The sequence below is a fragment of the Aspergillus udagawae genome, assembly GCF_001078395.1.
Source record: "Aspergillus udagawae IFM 46973 DNA, scaffold_8, whole genome shotgun sequence".
In the NCBI taxonomy this organism is placed as follows: Eukaryota; Fungi; Ascomycota; class Eurotiomycetes; order Eurotiales; family Aspergillaceae; genus Aspergillus; species Aspergillus udagawae.
In genome coordinates this window covers 1,076,871-1,091,982 of record NW_025091271.1, presented here as the reverse complement: position 1 = coordinate 1,091,982, position 15,112 = coordinate 1,076,871, and the positions used below count along the sequence as shown (strand labels likewise).

General features: G+C 50.5%; 6 protein-coding genes across 6 annotated transcripts; 4 read left to right on the top strand and 2 right to left on the bottom strand.

Annotated features, from left to right (window-relative positions):
• Nucleotides 1-2,295: 2,295 nt before the first annotated feature.
• On the top strand, nt 2,296-2,739 carry Aud_009854 (DUF2945 domain-containing protein; the record flags this gene model as incomplete). The annotated part of the gene is made up of 3 exons (XM_043294699.1): nt 2,296-2,391; nt 2,453-2,515; nt 2,566-2,739. 3 exons carry the CDS (start codon nt 2,296-2,298, stop codon nt 2,737-2,739), a joined length of 333 nt encoding a protein of 110 aa, XP_043150634.1.
• Nucleotides 2,740-3,889: 1,150 nt separating this feature from the next.
• On the top strand, nt 3,890-5,269 carry Aud_009853 (putative lipase; the record flags this gene model as incomplete). Its single annotated transcript, XM_043294698.1, has 1 exon — nt 3,890-5,269. One exon carries the CDS (start codon nt 3,890-3,892, stop codon nt 5,267-5,269), a length of 1,380 nt encoding a protein of 459 aa, XP_043150633.1.
• A 1,466-nt stretch (nt 5,270-6,735) lies between these two features.
• Nucleotides 6,736-8,690, top strand: Aud_009852 (uncharacterized protein; the record flags this gene model as incomplete). Its single annotated transcript, XM_043294697.1, has 3 exons — nt 6,736-6,819; nt 6,868-7,032; nt 7,092-8,690. The coding sequence occupies 3 exons, from the start codon at nt 6,736-6,738 to the stop codon at nt 8,688-8,690; spliced, it is 1,848 nt and encodes a 615-aa protein (XP_043150632.1).
• A 361-nt stretch (nt 8,691-9,051) lies between these two features.
• Nucleotides 9,052-10,544, bottom strand: Aud_009851 (uncharacterized protein; the record flags this gene model as incomplete). Its single annotated transcript, XM_043294696.1, has 4 exons — nt 9,052-9,980; nt 10,042-10,204; nt 10,269-10,331; nt 10,389-10,544. The coding sequence occupies 4 exons, from the start codon at nt 10,542-10,544 to the stop codon at nt 9,052-9,054; spliced, it is 1,311 nt and encodes a 436-aa protein (XP_043150631.1).
• Nucleotides 10,545-11,558: 1,014 nt separating this feature from the next.
• On the top strand, nt 11,559-12,266 carry ura6 (uridylate kinase ura6; the record flags this gene model as incomplete). The annotated part of the gene is made up of 1 exon (XM_043294695.1): nt 11,559-12,266. One exon carries the CDS (start codon nt 11,559-11,561, stop codon nt 12,264-12,266), a length of 708 nt encoding a protein of 235 aa, XP_043150630.1.
• Nucleotides 12,267-12,807: 541 nt separating this feature from the next.
• Aud_009849 (PCI domain protein) lies at nt 12,808-14,311 on the bottom strand (the record flags this gene model as incomplete). Its single annotated transcript, XM_043294694.1, has 2 exons — nt 12,808-13,967; nt 14,065-14,311. 2 exons carry the CDS (start codon nt 14,309-14,311, stop codon nt 12,808-12,810), a joined length of 1,407 nt encoding a protein of 468 aa, XP_043150629.1.
• Between the last annotated feature and the right edge of the window lie 801 nt (nt 14,312-15,112).

Below are 15,112 nucleotides of genomic sequence, written 5' to 3'. Positions count from 1 at the left end.
GATTGGGCACGTGTTAAATGGAGTGACGAGTGCTCAGTTGAGAGAGGTGTTGGTATCCGACCAATCTGGACATTCCGACGACCAAGAGATCAACTCCATGAGCATGATGTCTGCACTCGACGAACAGGGAAGGGTGTTAGACAGATGTTTTGGGCAGGCTTTGGTGAAGAGATACGTACAGGTTTAGTCCCTCTGGATGGTGATCCAGAAGCTCCACGAGGGGGGGTATCAGGCCGGGTGATAAGAGATCTCTATCAAGCATGGCTTCCTGAGCTTACTGAGCCTGGTGATATTTTCATGCAGGATAATGCCAGAATCCATACTGCAAGGATTGTGAGAGAGGTGCTTGATTCTCTACAGATTGATATTATGGTTTGGCCTCCATACTCTCCTGATCTCAATCCAATTGAGAACCTCTGGTCACTTATGAAGGAGAAGATCTATATGCTTTATCCAGAACTGGAAGATGCACCTAATACTGAGGGAACACGTCAATTACTTATCCATGCAGCTAAGGAGGCATGGCAAGCTATAGATACTACTATTCTTCAAAAGCTATCAAGGACCATGCCTAACCGGGTGAAGGCAGTTATTGAGGCAGATGGTTGGTATACAAAATATTAATGGAATTAGTATTCTCCTTCCTAACTAGGTTTAGCTACTAGTAGGCGGTAAGATGAGGTGGTCGAATACTTTTTGCACCCCACTGTAAGTAAACTGCTCGCTTACTGATATACTCTCACCTCCCCATCAAGGATAGTGTCTCAATGTGGTGTAGTGCTCTTTCAAATACATGTCATTGCCGAAGGCTAGCAACAATGGGCAATCTGGATACGGAAGATTATCAACTTATCATGTAGTGATCCAAATCGTTTGTAACATCCGCACCTTATCAAGCCAAGACGGCTTGTACAACGCTCTTTGTCGCCACACCACGTAGGTTGATTGCGTAGACATAGACAATCATTGATGCCGCACGACCTCGAAATCTCGAATGCGGCAAGATGTTGACCTCTCCAATGCTTGGGCGCCACCTTCTAAGTACTTGCATTATCTCGAGTCATTGGGTTGTTTTCATCAAGCCTTTTCTCGAAGGATTCAGACAGCCCTCCACATCTCGTAATAAATACTAATCTCTGCCTAGTGTGACATCTCGCCACGTGGTCCGGGGAAGTCCCATAAACCATAGTCTGGAGATATCCAACATTACCAGTTAATATGGATGCAATAATACTGAGACTCGGACTTTCTTTATGAATGATGATCAATTTGGGTCAGACATTGCTCATAGAGACTTGGTTGACTTTGAGATCTCAATGCCCTTGGAGAGATATCTACAACAGCCGATGGGAAACACTTGCCCAAACGGTCAAACGTACTTCAGAGAGCAATATACGACGCAAGCTTAGGGACCATCAGGCGTAGGTTGACCGGGCCGACATCCTCTAGATAATAGACAGACATTGATCACGTTATGCACTCGCAAATCCTGAAACAGTGATCGATAGAAACCGGCAAGACAGACAATAATTGCTCAGCTACGGACAATACTTCATTCGGAAACCAGCACGTGCGCAATTACGATGCGGTATGTACTACATTTGGTTTCAGTTGCAACTGTATGCCATGTATGGCCCTAGCCTTAGGAGTGCAACATTGTGAGACACATCAGTGATTCTGATATGGTCTGATGGACCTCTTTTTCGGCCTGTGACTGCATTAGTGTATATCCCTTTGACATGCCCTCAGAAGAATAGTCATCCAATGGAATCTCATCGTCTTTAGAGTCCTAAGGATGCCTAATACTGATTATGCCCAGTCTTGGCCACGCCATCGGTCATTTCAATGATTTGACTGATCTTGAGCATAAAAATTTGAGACTTCTATTACAATCTTCAAGCCTTCTTCTCCCTAGAAAATCATATTCAGCAACAGAATCTTGAGGGGTGCTACTCGCGTCTTTCTGCTCCAGTGAAGTAGCCTTGTCTGAAGAAGTTCGTCCTCCATAGATCGCTAGAGGCCTAAGGTAGCTGTCGACGATTGCTGTGATAGATGTTGAATCTCAACCGAAGCCATACAAAGATCACCTAGTCTGTCTTGTTGACAGCTCCACTTGGAGGATGATGTGAGGATGTGGCCATGGGGTGTATTGAGATGACATCAGAATTACAGAAGCGGAGCATCAGGAGTTTATTGAATATCAACAACTTCGTATATCTTCCCAGTTCTTTGATGCAGCATCAATCCTTTAACAATATCAATACTCGGATTTTCTAGTCGTCAGGCCGAGTCAAAATGTCGGCCGAGCGAGTTAAAGACAAAAAAGGCGAGAATATCAACGAGGGTGACCATGTCTATACCCGCTATCGGGGCGGATCTCATGAAGGAGAGGTACGTCGATCTTCCTCTACGCTTGTCTCCTTGACCAAGTTTAATAGAGGAATTCCTCTAGGTCGAAAAGATTGTGAGGGATCAAGCGGAAGCGGATGAGGAGAACGTCGCGAATCCCCCAAAGGTACGGAACAATGCGATTCCGCCTCGACTACCCCTAATACATCGTCTCAGAAAGTCAACGACGCCAATGCTAACGCTCGAAGGTTATCTTCACCGATCAACATGGTCATCGGGTTGCGCATAATCCCAGCACGTTGGAGAAGATCAGATGATACCTCCGCCATCTGTGCACGCTCGCAACCCAGTTTTCTGAAAGTTGCCATGACAAATGTCGTCTGTCCCTGAGCATATCTTGCTGCCTATGACGGGACTTACCTTCCCTTGTTATATGTTCTGAGTTATATCCTTGATCGCTTCCCCACCTGTTTATTATTCATCGGGGTACTCTTCCAGTTTCTACGCAGAGTGAAAGAATGTCCATCATATCTGGCAGACGATACATTCAAACAACCCACTAGCAGCGGCATAAGAATGTATGAATATTCGGCTGCGCACTCTTCATTCCAACGGTCAAGCTAGATTAAGCTTATGCGTCGTCGGGTTTCCCGGAGCAATCTGAAGATCGCCGTAGTATGGTTTGATCACAATCAACCTAGGTTAACAGCTCTGATCTTTGCCAATCGTTCCAGAAGCTCATGCTTTCTTTGCCCCTACTGAGTACTGACAAATCAATATAGCACTAACTATCGATTACAGCATGGGGCTAGAGAGTTGTTGCCTGATGAGCTGTCAGCACCGTCAGCAATACGGGGTGGTTCCCCCTCAAATGTGGGGAAGTGCTAACTGCTAATGCCGCGAGCGCTGACAAAACCCCGGCATTCCCCCAGCTAAGAGAGCTGATCACATGTGAGTGAATCAGTGCCTCGTTCGAGTCGTCCAAAGAAGAATTGAACTACTCATTAATATCGGGTTCTTCATGGAGCGGAAGGACTCAAGCCAAAGTGTAATAGGTTGAATTCGGGACCCTGCCCTTGCTCGTTTGTATCTTGGCGAGGGACAATTCTTCGTCCTGATGCCCTAACAGAGGCTCCGGGTCTGCCGCGAATATCCACTTGGGTCAACCGAGCTTGAGCAGAAGACAAGAAGCAATGGGACTTCATCTGGCTGACGGTCCTATCATTGGCCTCTTTCCCCTGGCCCCTTTTGCTCGGCACGGCCTGACGCTCTCCCGCGCCCCGGAAGGTCGTGGAATTGGTCACGCACACCTGTTAGACCGCGAATGTTCAGCCACCATCAGGAAGAGAAGTCTCAATATTGAAACTAAAATCCGAGATATGATCGGGAGGCCGAGGCATTTCAGAGAGGGGAAGGCAGCTCGTATACTTCTTTTCTGGAGAAAACGGAAGATAAATTGCCTGCTGCCCTCCCCCCGAGATGCCTCAGTCAAGCTGGTTACCGTCTCAAGGCGTTTCCACTCAGTGTCAGCCGAATCAAGATGAGGTGGAGTTCCTTCCTGAAGGCAGCCGTCCTGTATAGGGCAATCTTTAGTCCCTTGGTTTCTGGTGCAGTCCTTCCTCGCGGTGCCGTCCCATCCGCCTCGGGTTCAAGTCTTGTTTCGATCCTGTCTACTGCTGCCAATGATTCTTCAATCAACAGCGAGGCTCAGAGCACTGTCTCCTCAATCGCGTCAAAGATCGACGAGACTGAGAACAGTCGCACGACCAAGGACGATGAGTCTGTGCAGCGAGCTTTCGACAAAATTCAATCCATCTTTGCAGATGGCACTCCTGATTTCTTGAAAATGGCGCGTGAAATCCTCGCGGTGGGATTGATACCGGCCGACATTCTCTCTTTCTTGAATGGTTACCTCAACTTGGATCTCAACTCGATCCACAACCGGAACCCCAATCCGAAGAACCAAGTCATCTACCCGGCCAAAGCTCCAGGAGATGCACGTTACTCAGTCGCAGAAAATGCACTGCGGGCAGCGATTCATATCCCCACCTCCTTCGGCTATGGCAAGAATGGAAAGAAGCCTGTGATTTTGGTTCCGGGAACTGCTACACCCGCTGGGACAACTTATTACTTCAACTTCGGCAAGTTGGGAAGCGCCGCAAATGCCGACGTGGTTTGGCTCAACATCCCCCAGGCCTCGTTGAATGACATTCAGATCAACTCTGAATACGTCGCTTATGCAATCAATTATATTTCGGCCATTTCAGAATCCAACGTCGCGGTTGTTTCATGGTCCCAAGGCGGACTGGATACTCAATGGGCACTGAAGTACTGGCCATCCACCAGAAAAGCGGTTGATGATTTTATCGCCATCAGCCCTGATTTCCACGGGACGGTCATGAGGTCGCTTGTGTGCCCGTGGCTGGAAGCGCTTGCCTGCACTCCCTCACTGTGGCAGCAGGGGTGGAACACAGAGTTTATCAGAACTCTGCGAGGCGACGGAGGCGACTCTGCATATGTTCCCACAACCACCATCTATTCCACATTCGATGAGATCGTACAGCCCATGAGCGGCAGCCAGGCGTCGGCCATCCTTTCAGATTCACGGGCTGTCGGTGTATCTAATAACCACTTACAAACCATCTGCGGTGGCAAGCCTGCAGGAGGGGTGTACACTCATGAGGGTGTCTTGTACAACCCACTCGCATGGGCATTAGCGGTTGATGCGCTAACCCATGATGGCCCGGGCGATCCGTCACGGCTGGATCTTGACGTGGTGTGCGGGCGTGTGCTACCACCCCAGCTTGGCCTAGATGATTTACTAGGCACAGAAGGACTGCTGCTTATCGCATTAGCAGAAGTTCTTGCATATAGGCCCAAAACATTTGGAGAGCCAGCCATTGCGAGCTATGCTCATTGAAGGGCAAAATAGCGGATAGTCGCAGTCGTGCGAAGTAGCTTGATGCCCTCAGCGAGTTATTTGGTCTGGATAGACATCATGATAGGGATTTTGTTGAGCCCGAGGCCGTGGCCCAGCATCTTTTTCGGTGAATAGCTTATGTAAATAAAAATGTGGATAACTAACGTCAATTCACGGGCGAGTCTGACGGTCCGAATTTCGAGTCTGCTGTCGGGGCGAGTTGCTTGATCAGGACTAATAATATTGGACATAAAGCCGAGTAGAGATAGGTGATCAGTGAGAGGAGTGACTCCGTACTGTGTCCATTTCCGAAGGAGCTGTGACGTGGTGCTCCCTCAGCCAGAGACGGGCAACACAATGCTTTCGCTTCAAAGACTCAAAACAGATGAGCAACGTATGAATGGTTCCGCATCCTAGGTAAAGCCTCGCAGGATTGCCTGATCCACTTCGCCTGACATAGATATGAGTTGGTGAAGCAGTATTAGACTGGAATCTGGCGAGATCAGCGGACGCGCAAAAACGTTAGGCCAAAAGCCAAGGCCACCAAGCTCTGTGGACAGTGGAGCATGGCCACGTCCAACAATGATTTACCGTCCAATAGACTGGACAATCTGCGGGTAACTGGCCGCAAAGCTGACAATTGCCATTATTGACACTGATAAGTAGACTTCTTTCGGAAATCCCGATGGCTGCGGTTCCTCAATTCCGCGGGAGACGCCAAGATGACTGTTGAGTGACTGATTCAGTGGAGGCACACAGCATCGAATTCGCTTGGTCTTTTGTGTCTCAGTCCAATCTGGCTAATAATGATGGAGAGTTATCCTCCCCGCTCGGGTTTCAGCTGTTGCAGAAAAGGGACCCGAGAATGGGCGGTATCACGCAGGCCGTGTAGTCTTCGACCTGGACTCGACTAATGTTGACGCCGCAACGCGTTATGGGGCACTGTACACGAGTACGCATACGTCAATCGCAGAGCTCAGCCATCACTGTTTGGTTCTCGAACCGCGAAGTTCGCAGTCTGCTCCACTGCCTCCAACATCGCCAAGAATGTCCGCTTCCTTTGATTGCCAAATCCCATACCAGATCTTGCGTGTTGCAGGAGTAGGCACCTAGGCTTCGTCTGCTCCTGAAATCCTACGGAGCACAGGAACACTTGTAGCGATGTGGATGATAATATGTGACTCTAACGTAAATCATGTTTTGGGGCTTCGTCAGTTCCATTCTAGCTTCCTTCTCGTTCTATCACTCCATGTCGTCCATCTTCTCCACCACGGAGCGCTTTAGTGCTCCTGGAAATTACTTTGTACACTACTATAGTCTCTTCGATCTGCAGGATTGCAGTCCTCCAGTCGAAGCCTCGACTCATCAATCTGCTCTGAAGTTGCCTTGAGACCTAATATCGTTTCCTTCGCTTCTTATTCTCACCTCTTTTCTCCAGGAGATTTTCTCCTAGCCACTCATTGAGCATGATGTTTTTCTGGGTCTTGTATCTACTTCTCTTCGGTAGGGGGTTTGCCGATTCTGACGATGATTTGATGTCCTTTGTCACAGTATGTCCTCCAATATGAGCTGAACGACATTGGACTGACAAGATTAAGCTCCCCGAAGTTAGAGCGGTACGATTCGATGTTGCTTACTATGATCGTGAATCTGTAAGCCCGGGATACTGGTTCGTCGCGCCGTATGGCGTAATTGACCCAGAGGCTCCCACCAAGCAGTGGAAGCCATGCCAAATCGGACCGTATATTTATGACGCAGACGGGGTATGTCTCTCTCAAAGTCTTGAAGCATGGACCCAACTTACGAGGCTAATTCTGGTCAGACCCTGATCTGGGCTGGTTCATGCATGTTTGACAATCGAAATATCTTCGACTTCAAGGCAGTGCACAACATCGATGATCGACCTCATCTCTCGTTTATCCTGCAGCATGCGTATCACGATGATGGCAGGGAAAAGGGACTAGGATATGTCCTTGATGAGCATTACGAGCCAGAATATGCCGTTGGAGTGACAAATGATCTCTCATCATTCAATATGCACGAATTCAACATCCTCGACGGCGGAAAGACAGCCCTAGCTTGCCTATACCGTCCGGAGTACATGGATCTTGGAGATCTGGGGCGTCCGGATGAACATGGCTGGGTGATGACTGGTGGTTTCGTGGAATTGGATGTAGCTGCTGGGGCTGTACTCTATGAATGGAGCTCTGTCGGCCACATCCCCATTCATGAGTCTGTACAAGTCAATCCCTGGGATCCGCCGTCTGGCCAGCCTGGCTGGGATTACGTCCATGTCAACGCCGTGGATAAGAACGCGGCCGGTGACTATATTCTGTCCGCACGGTTCACAAACACAATCTACCTCATTTCCGGACAAGATGGACACATTATCTGGAGACTTGGGGGGAAATCTTCGGACTTTGTGCAGGATTTCACGTTCTCTAAGCAGCACCATGTCCGGTTTGTCGAGTCAAATGAAACGCATACAACTATCTCGTTCTTGAACAACGCTTCTGATGAAGGCGGACACGACGAAGACCATTCCGCTGCTCTCATTGTGCAGGTGGATACCAGTGCATCCCCCATGACAGCACGACTGCTCAACCGTTACGACCGCCCGGATGGAGGTCTCACTCGGCTCCGTGGTAGCGTTCAGCGCTTGCCAAATGGCAACGTCTTTGTTGGCTGGAGTGAGCGGGGCTACCAAAGCGAGCACTCGCCCGACGGCAAAGTTCTCATGCAGGCCAGCTTTGCATCCACTCGCTTCTCCACCTACCGGTCTTACAAATTCCCCTTTGAGGGTCGTCCTCTGACGTCCCCGGACGTGGTCTCGACAGTGTACGGTACAGATGAGACAGACCTCACGACTATCTTGCACGTCAGTTGGAACGGAGCGACAGATATCGCCTCTTGGAATTTCTACGCCCGCAAGGAGCAGAACGGAATCCCCGTGGTGGTCGGCAATACCACCAAGGTCGACTTTGAAACGATGTACATCGCTGACGGATATCTGGACTGGGTCTCCGTGGAAGCAGTGGATAAGGACGGGAACGTGCTGGGTACTTCCGCCATTCATCGCACCACTACGCCAGACAATTGGCGACTGGCGGGCTTCGAGGGCGAGGAGAAGCCCACACCCGACGACCCTTCGCTGCTGTACAGTTCCAAGCTGTCCGACGAAGACGACGTTGCGGATTCTTACAGCACGGTCAAGGAAGCAGCCACAGCTGTAAACCAAGCGTATGAGCTTATCCAAGGGGTTGGGGAGCTCCTGGTTTTTGTTTTGATTGCGTGCTCCATGAGCGGGCTCATGGTCGGCATTTACTTATTCATCCGGCGACGTCGTATGCAGGTATACCATACAGTCCCATCCGATGAGGCTCAACCCACGGACGATCTTGCGCCTCATGAGAGCAAATAAAGGAGTTTGCATGTTCGAGGGTTGCGAATCCAACAAAGGCATTGTGGTGACCTCGAACTTGCGGCCACTTTATCCATCATCCTCCTTCTTACACTTGCCTATAATCATGAATCATGTACATATCGATCATCATCGCGTTTCCTTATACTTGGTAGTATCATATACTTACTTCCTGAATTTCTGTTAAACAGAGACTATGTACTTGCCTGAAAAAACATCCCTTGATGCCGATATACGATCGATCCTTCTGCAAATTCCAACCATTTCTGTCTCAATTTGCCCATTCCTCCATTAGCTCGTCCCCTCTCTCACTCCTCATATCAACCTCAGTGCTTCACGCCATAAACAGGTATTAGACAAACTAAAACATAAGTCTTAAAACCTTGGCCTTGACAGGCCCCGCCAACTCCCTCGCCAGTCGTTCATCTTCGCGAATCTGAAAAGCCGTTGGATCCATAATCTGTTCCTCAATCTCCCGAGCGACTTTCTCAAGCTGGTCCTGTTTGAAGCTGCTCATGTGAAGTCGAATATCGACCCAGTCGAGTCGTGGTCCATAGCGCGCAAAGGCAAGCAGCGGCAAGGACCACCGTTCACCCACTTGAAGACTGATGGGCCAGTCTCGAATTTTCATATCGATATGAAGGACACGCAGTGACTTGCAGTAGACAGTCAGGTCATCGCAGGCATTGTACCACGCCATGTCGCTCATGCACTTGTACCACCGGAAATTCAGCAGCGCAGGCTCGCTGTACATGGTATGGTTGAGCTCGATGTGCTGAATCGCCATTTGGGCTTCTTTGTTGGTGATCTTCAAAAAGCGCATCACGGTGCGAGTCGTGTTGAAAATGAACTGCACCCTGGAGTAGAACAGGCACAGCGTATCACGGTAGATGCTGCGACATGTGATCAGAAGCGCGATGGGGAGGGGAGGACAAGTATAGCGTCCTTCACTTGAGCGTGCGGCATGTGTTTTTGAATCGCGAGGTCGCAGCTGGCGATGGTAGAGGCGGTAATGGACTCGCTTGATGTTGTTTTCTGGGATCTTGTCCCGCGAACGCAGGACTTCGACTCGGTGAACGTCAAATACGAGTTCATAGATCCTCCAACGTAGCTCGCCGGGAAGACGCTGAAAGGCCGAAAGTTTGGTGGGTAGACTGTCTATCACCGCGGCAGGCGCATCTCTACCTGGGCCTTGGTGGAAGCTCTTCTTCGTAGGAACGAATTGTAGAGACTGAGGACAAAGAACACGGTCTTCCTCTGGCTTAAGCTTTGACGAAGAACCAAGGTATGCTAGGTAGCTATTAGAGATGGTCTGTTCACTTTCAAAGACTCGGAACAAGTGGAGTCTCACCTTTGACGAAGTATTTTCCATCACAGTTTGAACTGCCGGTCTGGTAAGCATTCGAAAAGGCATTACTCGTCTTGCTGGTGAGGCCACTGGGTAGAGACGCTTTCACGTTTCCCGTGGACGCAATAGTGGACGAAATCCCTGGATTCTGCAAGTTTCCAGATTTCTATTGGGTATCCTTTCGTCAGCTGGGTTACAATCAATCGAGTCAGAACAGCAAGACGACTGACACTGAGATCGAGCATTCGTCCTCCGGAGGGAACGTTTCTGTATCCGCCTCTACCACGAGATGCCTAGGTTATCGTCAGTGTGTCCTAGCTTGCTTAGACTGAGGTGTAAGTCCAACTGACACTAGGTTCGGAGCTCTTTGCTGCAAAGCGGGAGTTGGTGTCTTCGGTATCGTGTGAGTTGAAGTTGGGTTTGTTGGATCTACCGCCTCTTCCTCGGACGAACCTGAATCCCCGGCCTCCTTGCTGGCCTCTATTTTGCTGTTTTGGTTTTGCCATGGCGATTTGATGAGTCGCTGATACGCAGAGGGTGAAGTGTGGTATGAAAAGAGAGTGGGTATGTATGCAAGAGAGAGGGAGAACAAGGAAGGAGGAGTCAAGGTGCCTTGAGGAAACCAAGCTTTAACAGAGAGCGTACCCAGTATCAAGTGCAACTGAATCTAAAAGTCTACAACACATATCTCACAGATTGTTGAGAGCTAAATCATTCACTGCTCCTGACTTAATTTTCTCTTCCTAGTCGGCCAGTGCAGAAGAGACTGAATAGTCTGTCAATAATAGTGGAATATTGCACAACTCCATGATGATTTGATTGACCTGTTTATCAACTGATTGACCTGTTTATCTCACAGTAGTATGACCCTTATTATAAGTTCAAGACAAGCTGGCTGTGATGTCGTAGATCGGTATTCAGACAGAGGGACCACTCCTCTGTACGACAAGTATATAAATATCACGCTAAGCCACTTGTGGACTGTTGCATGCCTTATTTTTCTGTCCCCCATCTACATGCTGTTATTATTAGACTCATTTTTCGTCCCCATCACAGAAAAGGCTCTCGCTGCTCTTCTTCATCAGCCTCCCCAGCTCAGTTTGTTACCTAGAATCCAAGTCCAACTTCAAGTCTATTCTCAAAGGAATGTCTTTTTCTGCTGGAGCCCTGCGATCCTCTAGCCTCTCCACTCGAGCTCAATTGCTGTCGATATTGCATCCCGTGAGATCATCACCGGGACCCCACCACAACCACCACCACCAACAGCTGCAGCATCACCGCCGCCCCTATTCTTCCTCCTCTTCTAAACCTGACTCTCCCTCCCCATCTTCCTCTCCGTCTTCTTCCTCCTCTTCAGGGTCTCAATACAGTCGTTCTCAATTCAAAATCCTCCCCTTCGTGACTATCTTCGCCATTGGCACCGGTTCCTACATCCTATTGGTGAAATCGCGCACAGGCGTCCGCAAGCCGCAATCCAATCAATAAAACATCCACCACCTCAAAAACGAGCAAAATAAAACATGGCCAACACACAGAATCCCCCAGCCGTCCCTCCTACACAACCCGCCCCTCCTCAGGCCTCGACGAACACCACCCCGCGCTTCTCTCCACAGGATGTCACCGTCGTTTTCCTGCTAGGTGGACCGGGCAGCGGCAAGGGCACGCAATCCACCAACCTAGTCCGCGACTACGGTTTCATCCATCTGTCCGCAGGCGATCTGCTGCGCGCGGAACAGGTCCGCGAGGGAAGCCAGTACGGCGACCTCATCCGCACGTACATCAAAGAGGGCAAGATCGTGCCCATGGAGATCACGGTGGCGCTGCTGTCGAACGCCATGGCCGATGCGTTGGCGGCCGGTGCCGGCGCTACCGCTGACGGTGGGAAGAAGAAGGCCCGATTCCTAATCGACGGGTTCCCGCGCAAGCTCGACCAGGCCGTGTTCTTCGAGGATACCGTCTGCCCGTCGGAAATGACTCTGTTCCTGGACTGCCCCGAGGAGGTGATGGAGAAGCGGTTGCTCAAGCGCGGGGAGACCTCGGGGCGTGACGACGACAATGCCGAGTCGATCCGCAAGCGGTTCCGGGTGTTTGTTGAGACCAGTATGCCGGTTGTGCGGGCCTTCGAGGAACAGCAGAAGGTCTTGTCTGTCTCCGCTACGGGGGCGGTCGATGAAGTGTATGCCAGAATCAGGGAGGGACTCGAGAAGAAGGGTGTCCAGCCTATCTGATGGACCTGTGTTGACTGCGGCATTTGACCGCCAATTGTTTCCGATCTCCCTGCGTCTTCCCCGTCGAATTGAATAGATGTCTCTTTGTTTATTTGAAAGAAAATTCATGTTTGTGTTTATATAGACATATCCCATTTAGTCCACCTTATCAGAAACGAAGCGTCCAGTGTCTTAACCTGTCATACTAGAGCCAAAGAATATACAATCTCTGTCTCCAGCATATCGCCAGAAAGGATGAACAAGACATGATTCGTGATTGATTGATCTGGCCCATTCCTAACTACTAACATGCATCCAGGGCATCCCGTCTCTAAACAACAGAAGTAGCTACCATATGAACATTGTAGAAATGGAAATAAGAGAAACGGACGGGAAATTCGGACAAAAAAAAAGGGAGGGGCTCCTGGTTCAGATGAACAAGACAAGTAAATAAAGCAAAGGACACCCCAATCATTACTTTTCTTCTTTTTTCATCTTGTGGCGACGAAGTCTATTGCTTTCTCCTGCCTCGCTGCAATCCTTGTTGCCCTCAGCGTGTAATCTATTCAGCACCTCCAACCAACTCAACCTCCCGAGCCTGCTGTGGTTGTGAGGGTTGCGACTGCTGTTGTTGCTGGGGGTTACGTCTCCGGTCACCGCCCTTGGCTCCTCTCTCGCCCGACTTGCCCTGGCCGGCTTCCTCAGCCGACGCCTGCATGCTCTCCCGGATATAGCGCTCCCGCTCGGTGCGGACAACACCTAGCACACTCTCCAGACTGCGGCGCCAGACCATCAGACGGCCCTGCACCTCCGCCCACTGCTTCTCACCGAATACACGGTATGTGGCCCGGTGCACCAGGAACTCGGAACGCAGCTGCGACAGCTTGCCCTCGACCAGACCAGCCCGAATAGTGTCGATGACCCACTTCTCCACATCTTCAACAGGCACGCGCAGCGCCGAGGCGATGGTAGCATAGGGAAGGGAGCGAGAGGGAGTCGAAGCCGCAAGCGAAGCCAGGGTCAACAGGCGCATCTTGGTCTGCAGAGCCTCGGCGCCATCGGCCAGAACACCGCCAGAGATGGAGTCGAGAGGGGTGGCCGCGATGAAGTCCTCGTACGCGTCCAGAGTGTCGGCGGTGAAGATCTCCAGCAACTCGAAAAGGGTGCTGTCGCTGGAGCGAAGAGCCTGGATGGCATCGGCGGCGGTCAGCGAAGTGAAATCGAAAACGCCGGGGCTCTTGAGGGCGGAGGTCAAGGCACGGACGGCCAGGTCGCGCGCTTCCTTGCTGGAGGCCTCGTTGGCGGGGATCGTCTGCAGGGCCTGCACCACATGAGTCTGCGCCAATTCAAGATCGCCCGAAGCTTGAGCGGCATCAGCAACGGCAAGGTGCAGCTTCTGAGCATCCTCCTCGTCCAACTCCCAGGCGGACAACCAGGTGGGCAGCTGAGCGGCCAGCTGGGGCTTCAGCGCCTCGAAGGCGTACGAAGAGCCGGACTGGCGAATGACGGCGACGATGGCCAGGAGGACGTGGAAACGGCTGGAGTCGGTGGGAGTGAGAGTGTTGAAGATGGTGGTCAGGATGGAGATTGCGAGCGTGGGGCCAAACTGAGGCGAGGTGGTGATAGGTTTGGCGAGATAGGTGCAAATGCGGGAGAGGAACATATCCGGGTTCGAGGCCTGGTGCACCAAGTGCACGAGGAGGTTGTAGGCGGAAATGATTTCTAGTTGTAAGATTGCAAAGGTCAGCCTTACCCAGCTCCTTCTCTTTGCCTCGATCTTCCGGGATTCATCTATAGCAACCCGCCCACACAAACTCACCCTTCTCTGGAGCCGCATTCAACACAGTGGCGGCAGCCACCAACTTCTTCAGCACTTCATCGCGCTGTTTGCGATCGGGCTCCTCCTCCGACTGTTCTTGCTGGCGAAGAGGTTCAATGAGGGGAGCGATTTCGGATTGGAGGCTGGCGCCCTCGTTCTTGCGGAGGGTGTCAATGTACAGGGCGAACTCGTCGGCGAGTTCGGTGAAGGTACCCTCGATCAGGAGGGTGGTAGTAGGAGCGGGCATAATGGGCGTAGATAGGGGAGGGAGGGAAGGGGAGAGAGACAAGGTCTAGAAAAGAAAAAGAAGAGAGGGGCGGAGAGAGTCCCAAGAGGCTATCGATATTCGATAAGTTCGATGATGCCGGGAAGGGCGAAATTTCAGTGTGGGCAAAACTCTTGGCGAATTGGCACTTTTTTTGGTTGGAGAAACCACCTGACAAAAGAGACGTCTAGAGGTGGACCGAGCTGATTCAACCCAACAACGGACGTATTCCTTTATAAATTTACCCTTATCATCGATTTGCATATTTTTTCCATGACTATTCAGCAAAATTTTCGAGAAGGGAAAATTTACAGACTCAGGCCCATCACCGATTGCACAGTCCGCCGCCAACAACAACAGTCCAGAGTACTTATCACTCTACAAGCCGGATTATCGTCCAAGGGCATCATCACAATGGTTAAAAGTTCAGAAGCTACCAGCACATCAATAATTGATCGGGTCGTACCCGTGAATTAGTCAATTCCTAAGCGCCAACAGGTATTTGCAGGCTCCGATTAAGGACAGTCATGAAAAGCGTATAGTGCATACAGGATCATAATATCACAAATGGCTCAATTACGAGACATGAACGCGGGGGGATATTGGGATTGCAGTGCAATGAGTCAAGTGTTCGGACAAAAAAGTGCGGAAAAACAGGCGACGAACGGGCATTAGACAGAGAAGTCAACAGTCGAATAATCAATCTCCGTGGTTGTCTTGTGCGCTCCATGGTCGCATACTCAACGGATGTGATAGGTATGGTCATGGTCGCAAACATGGCAG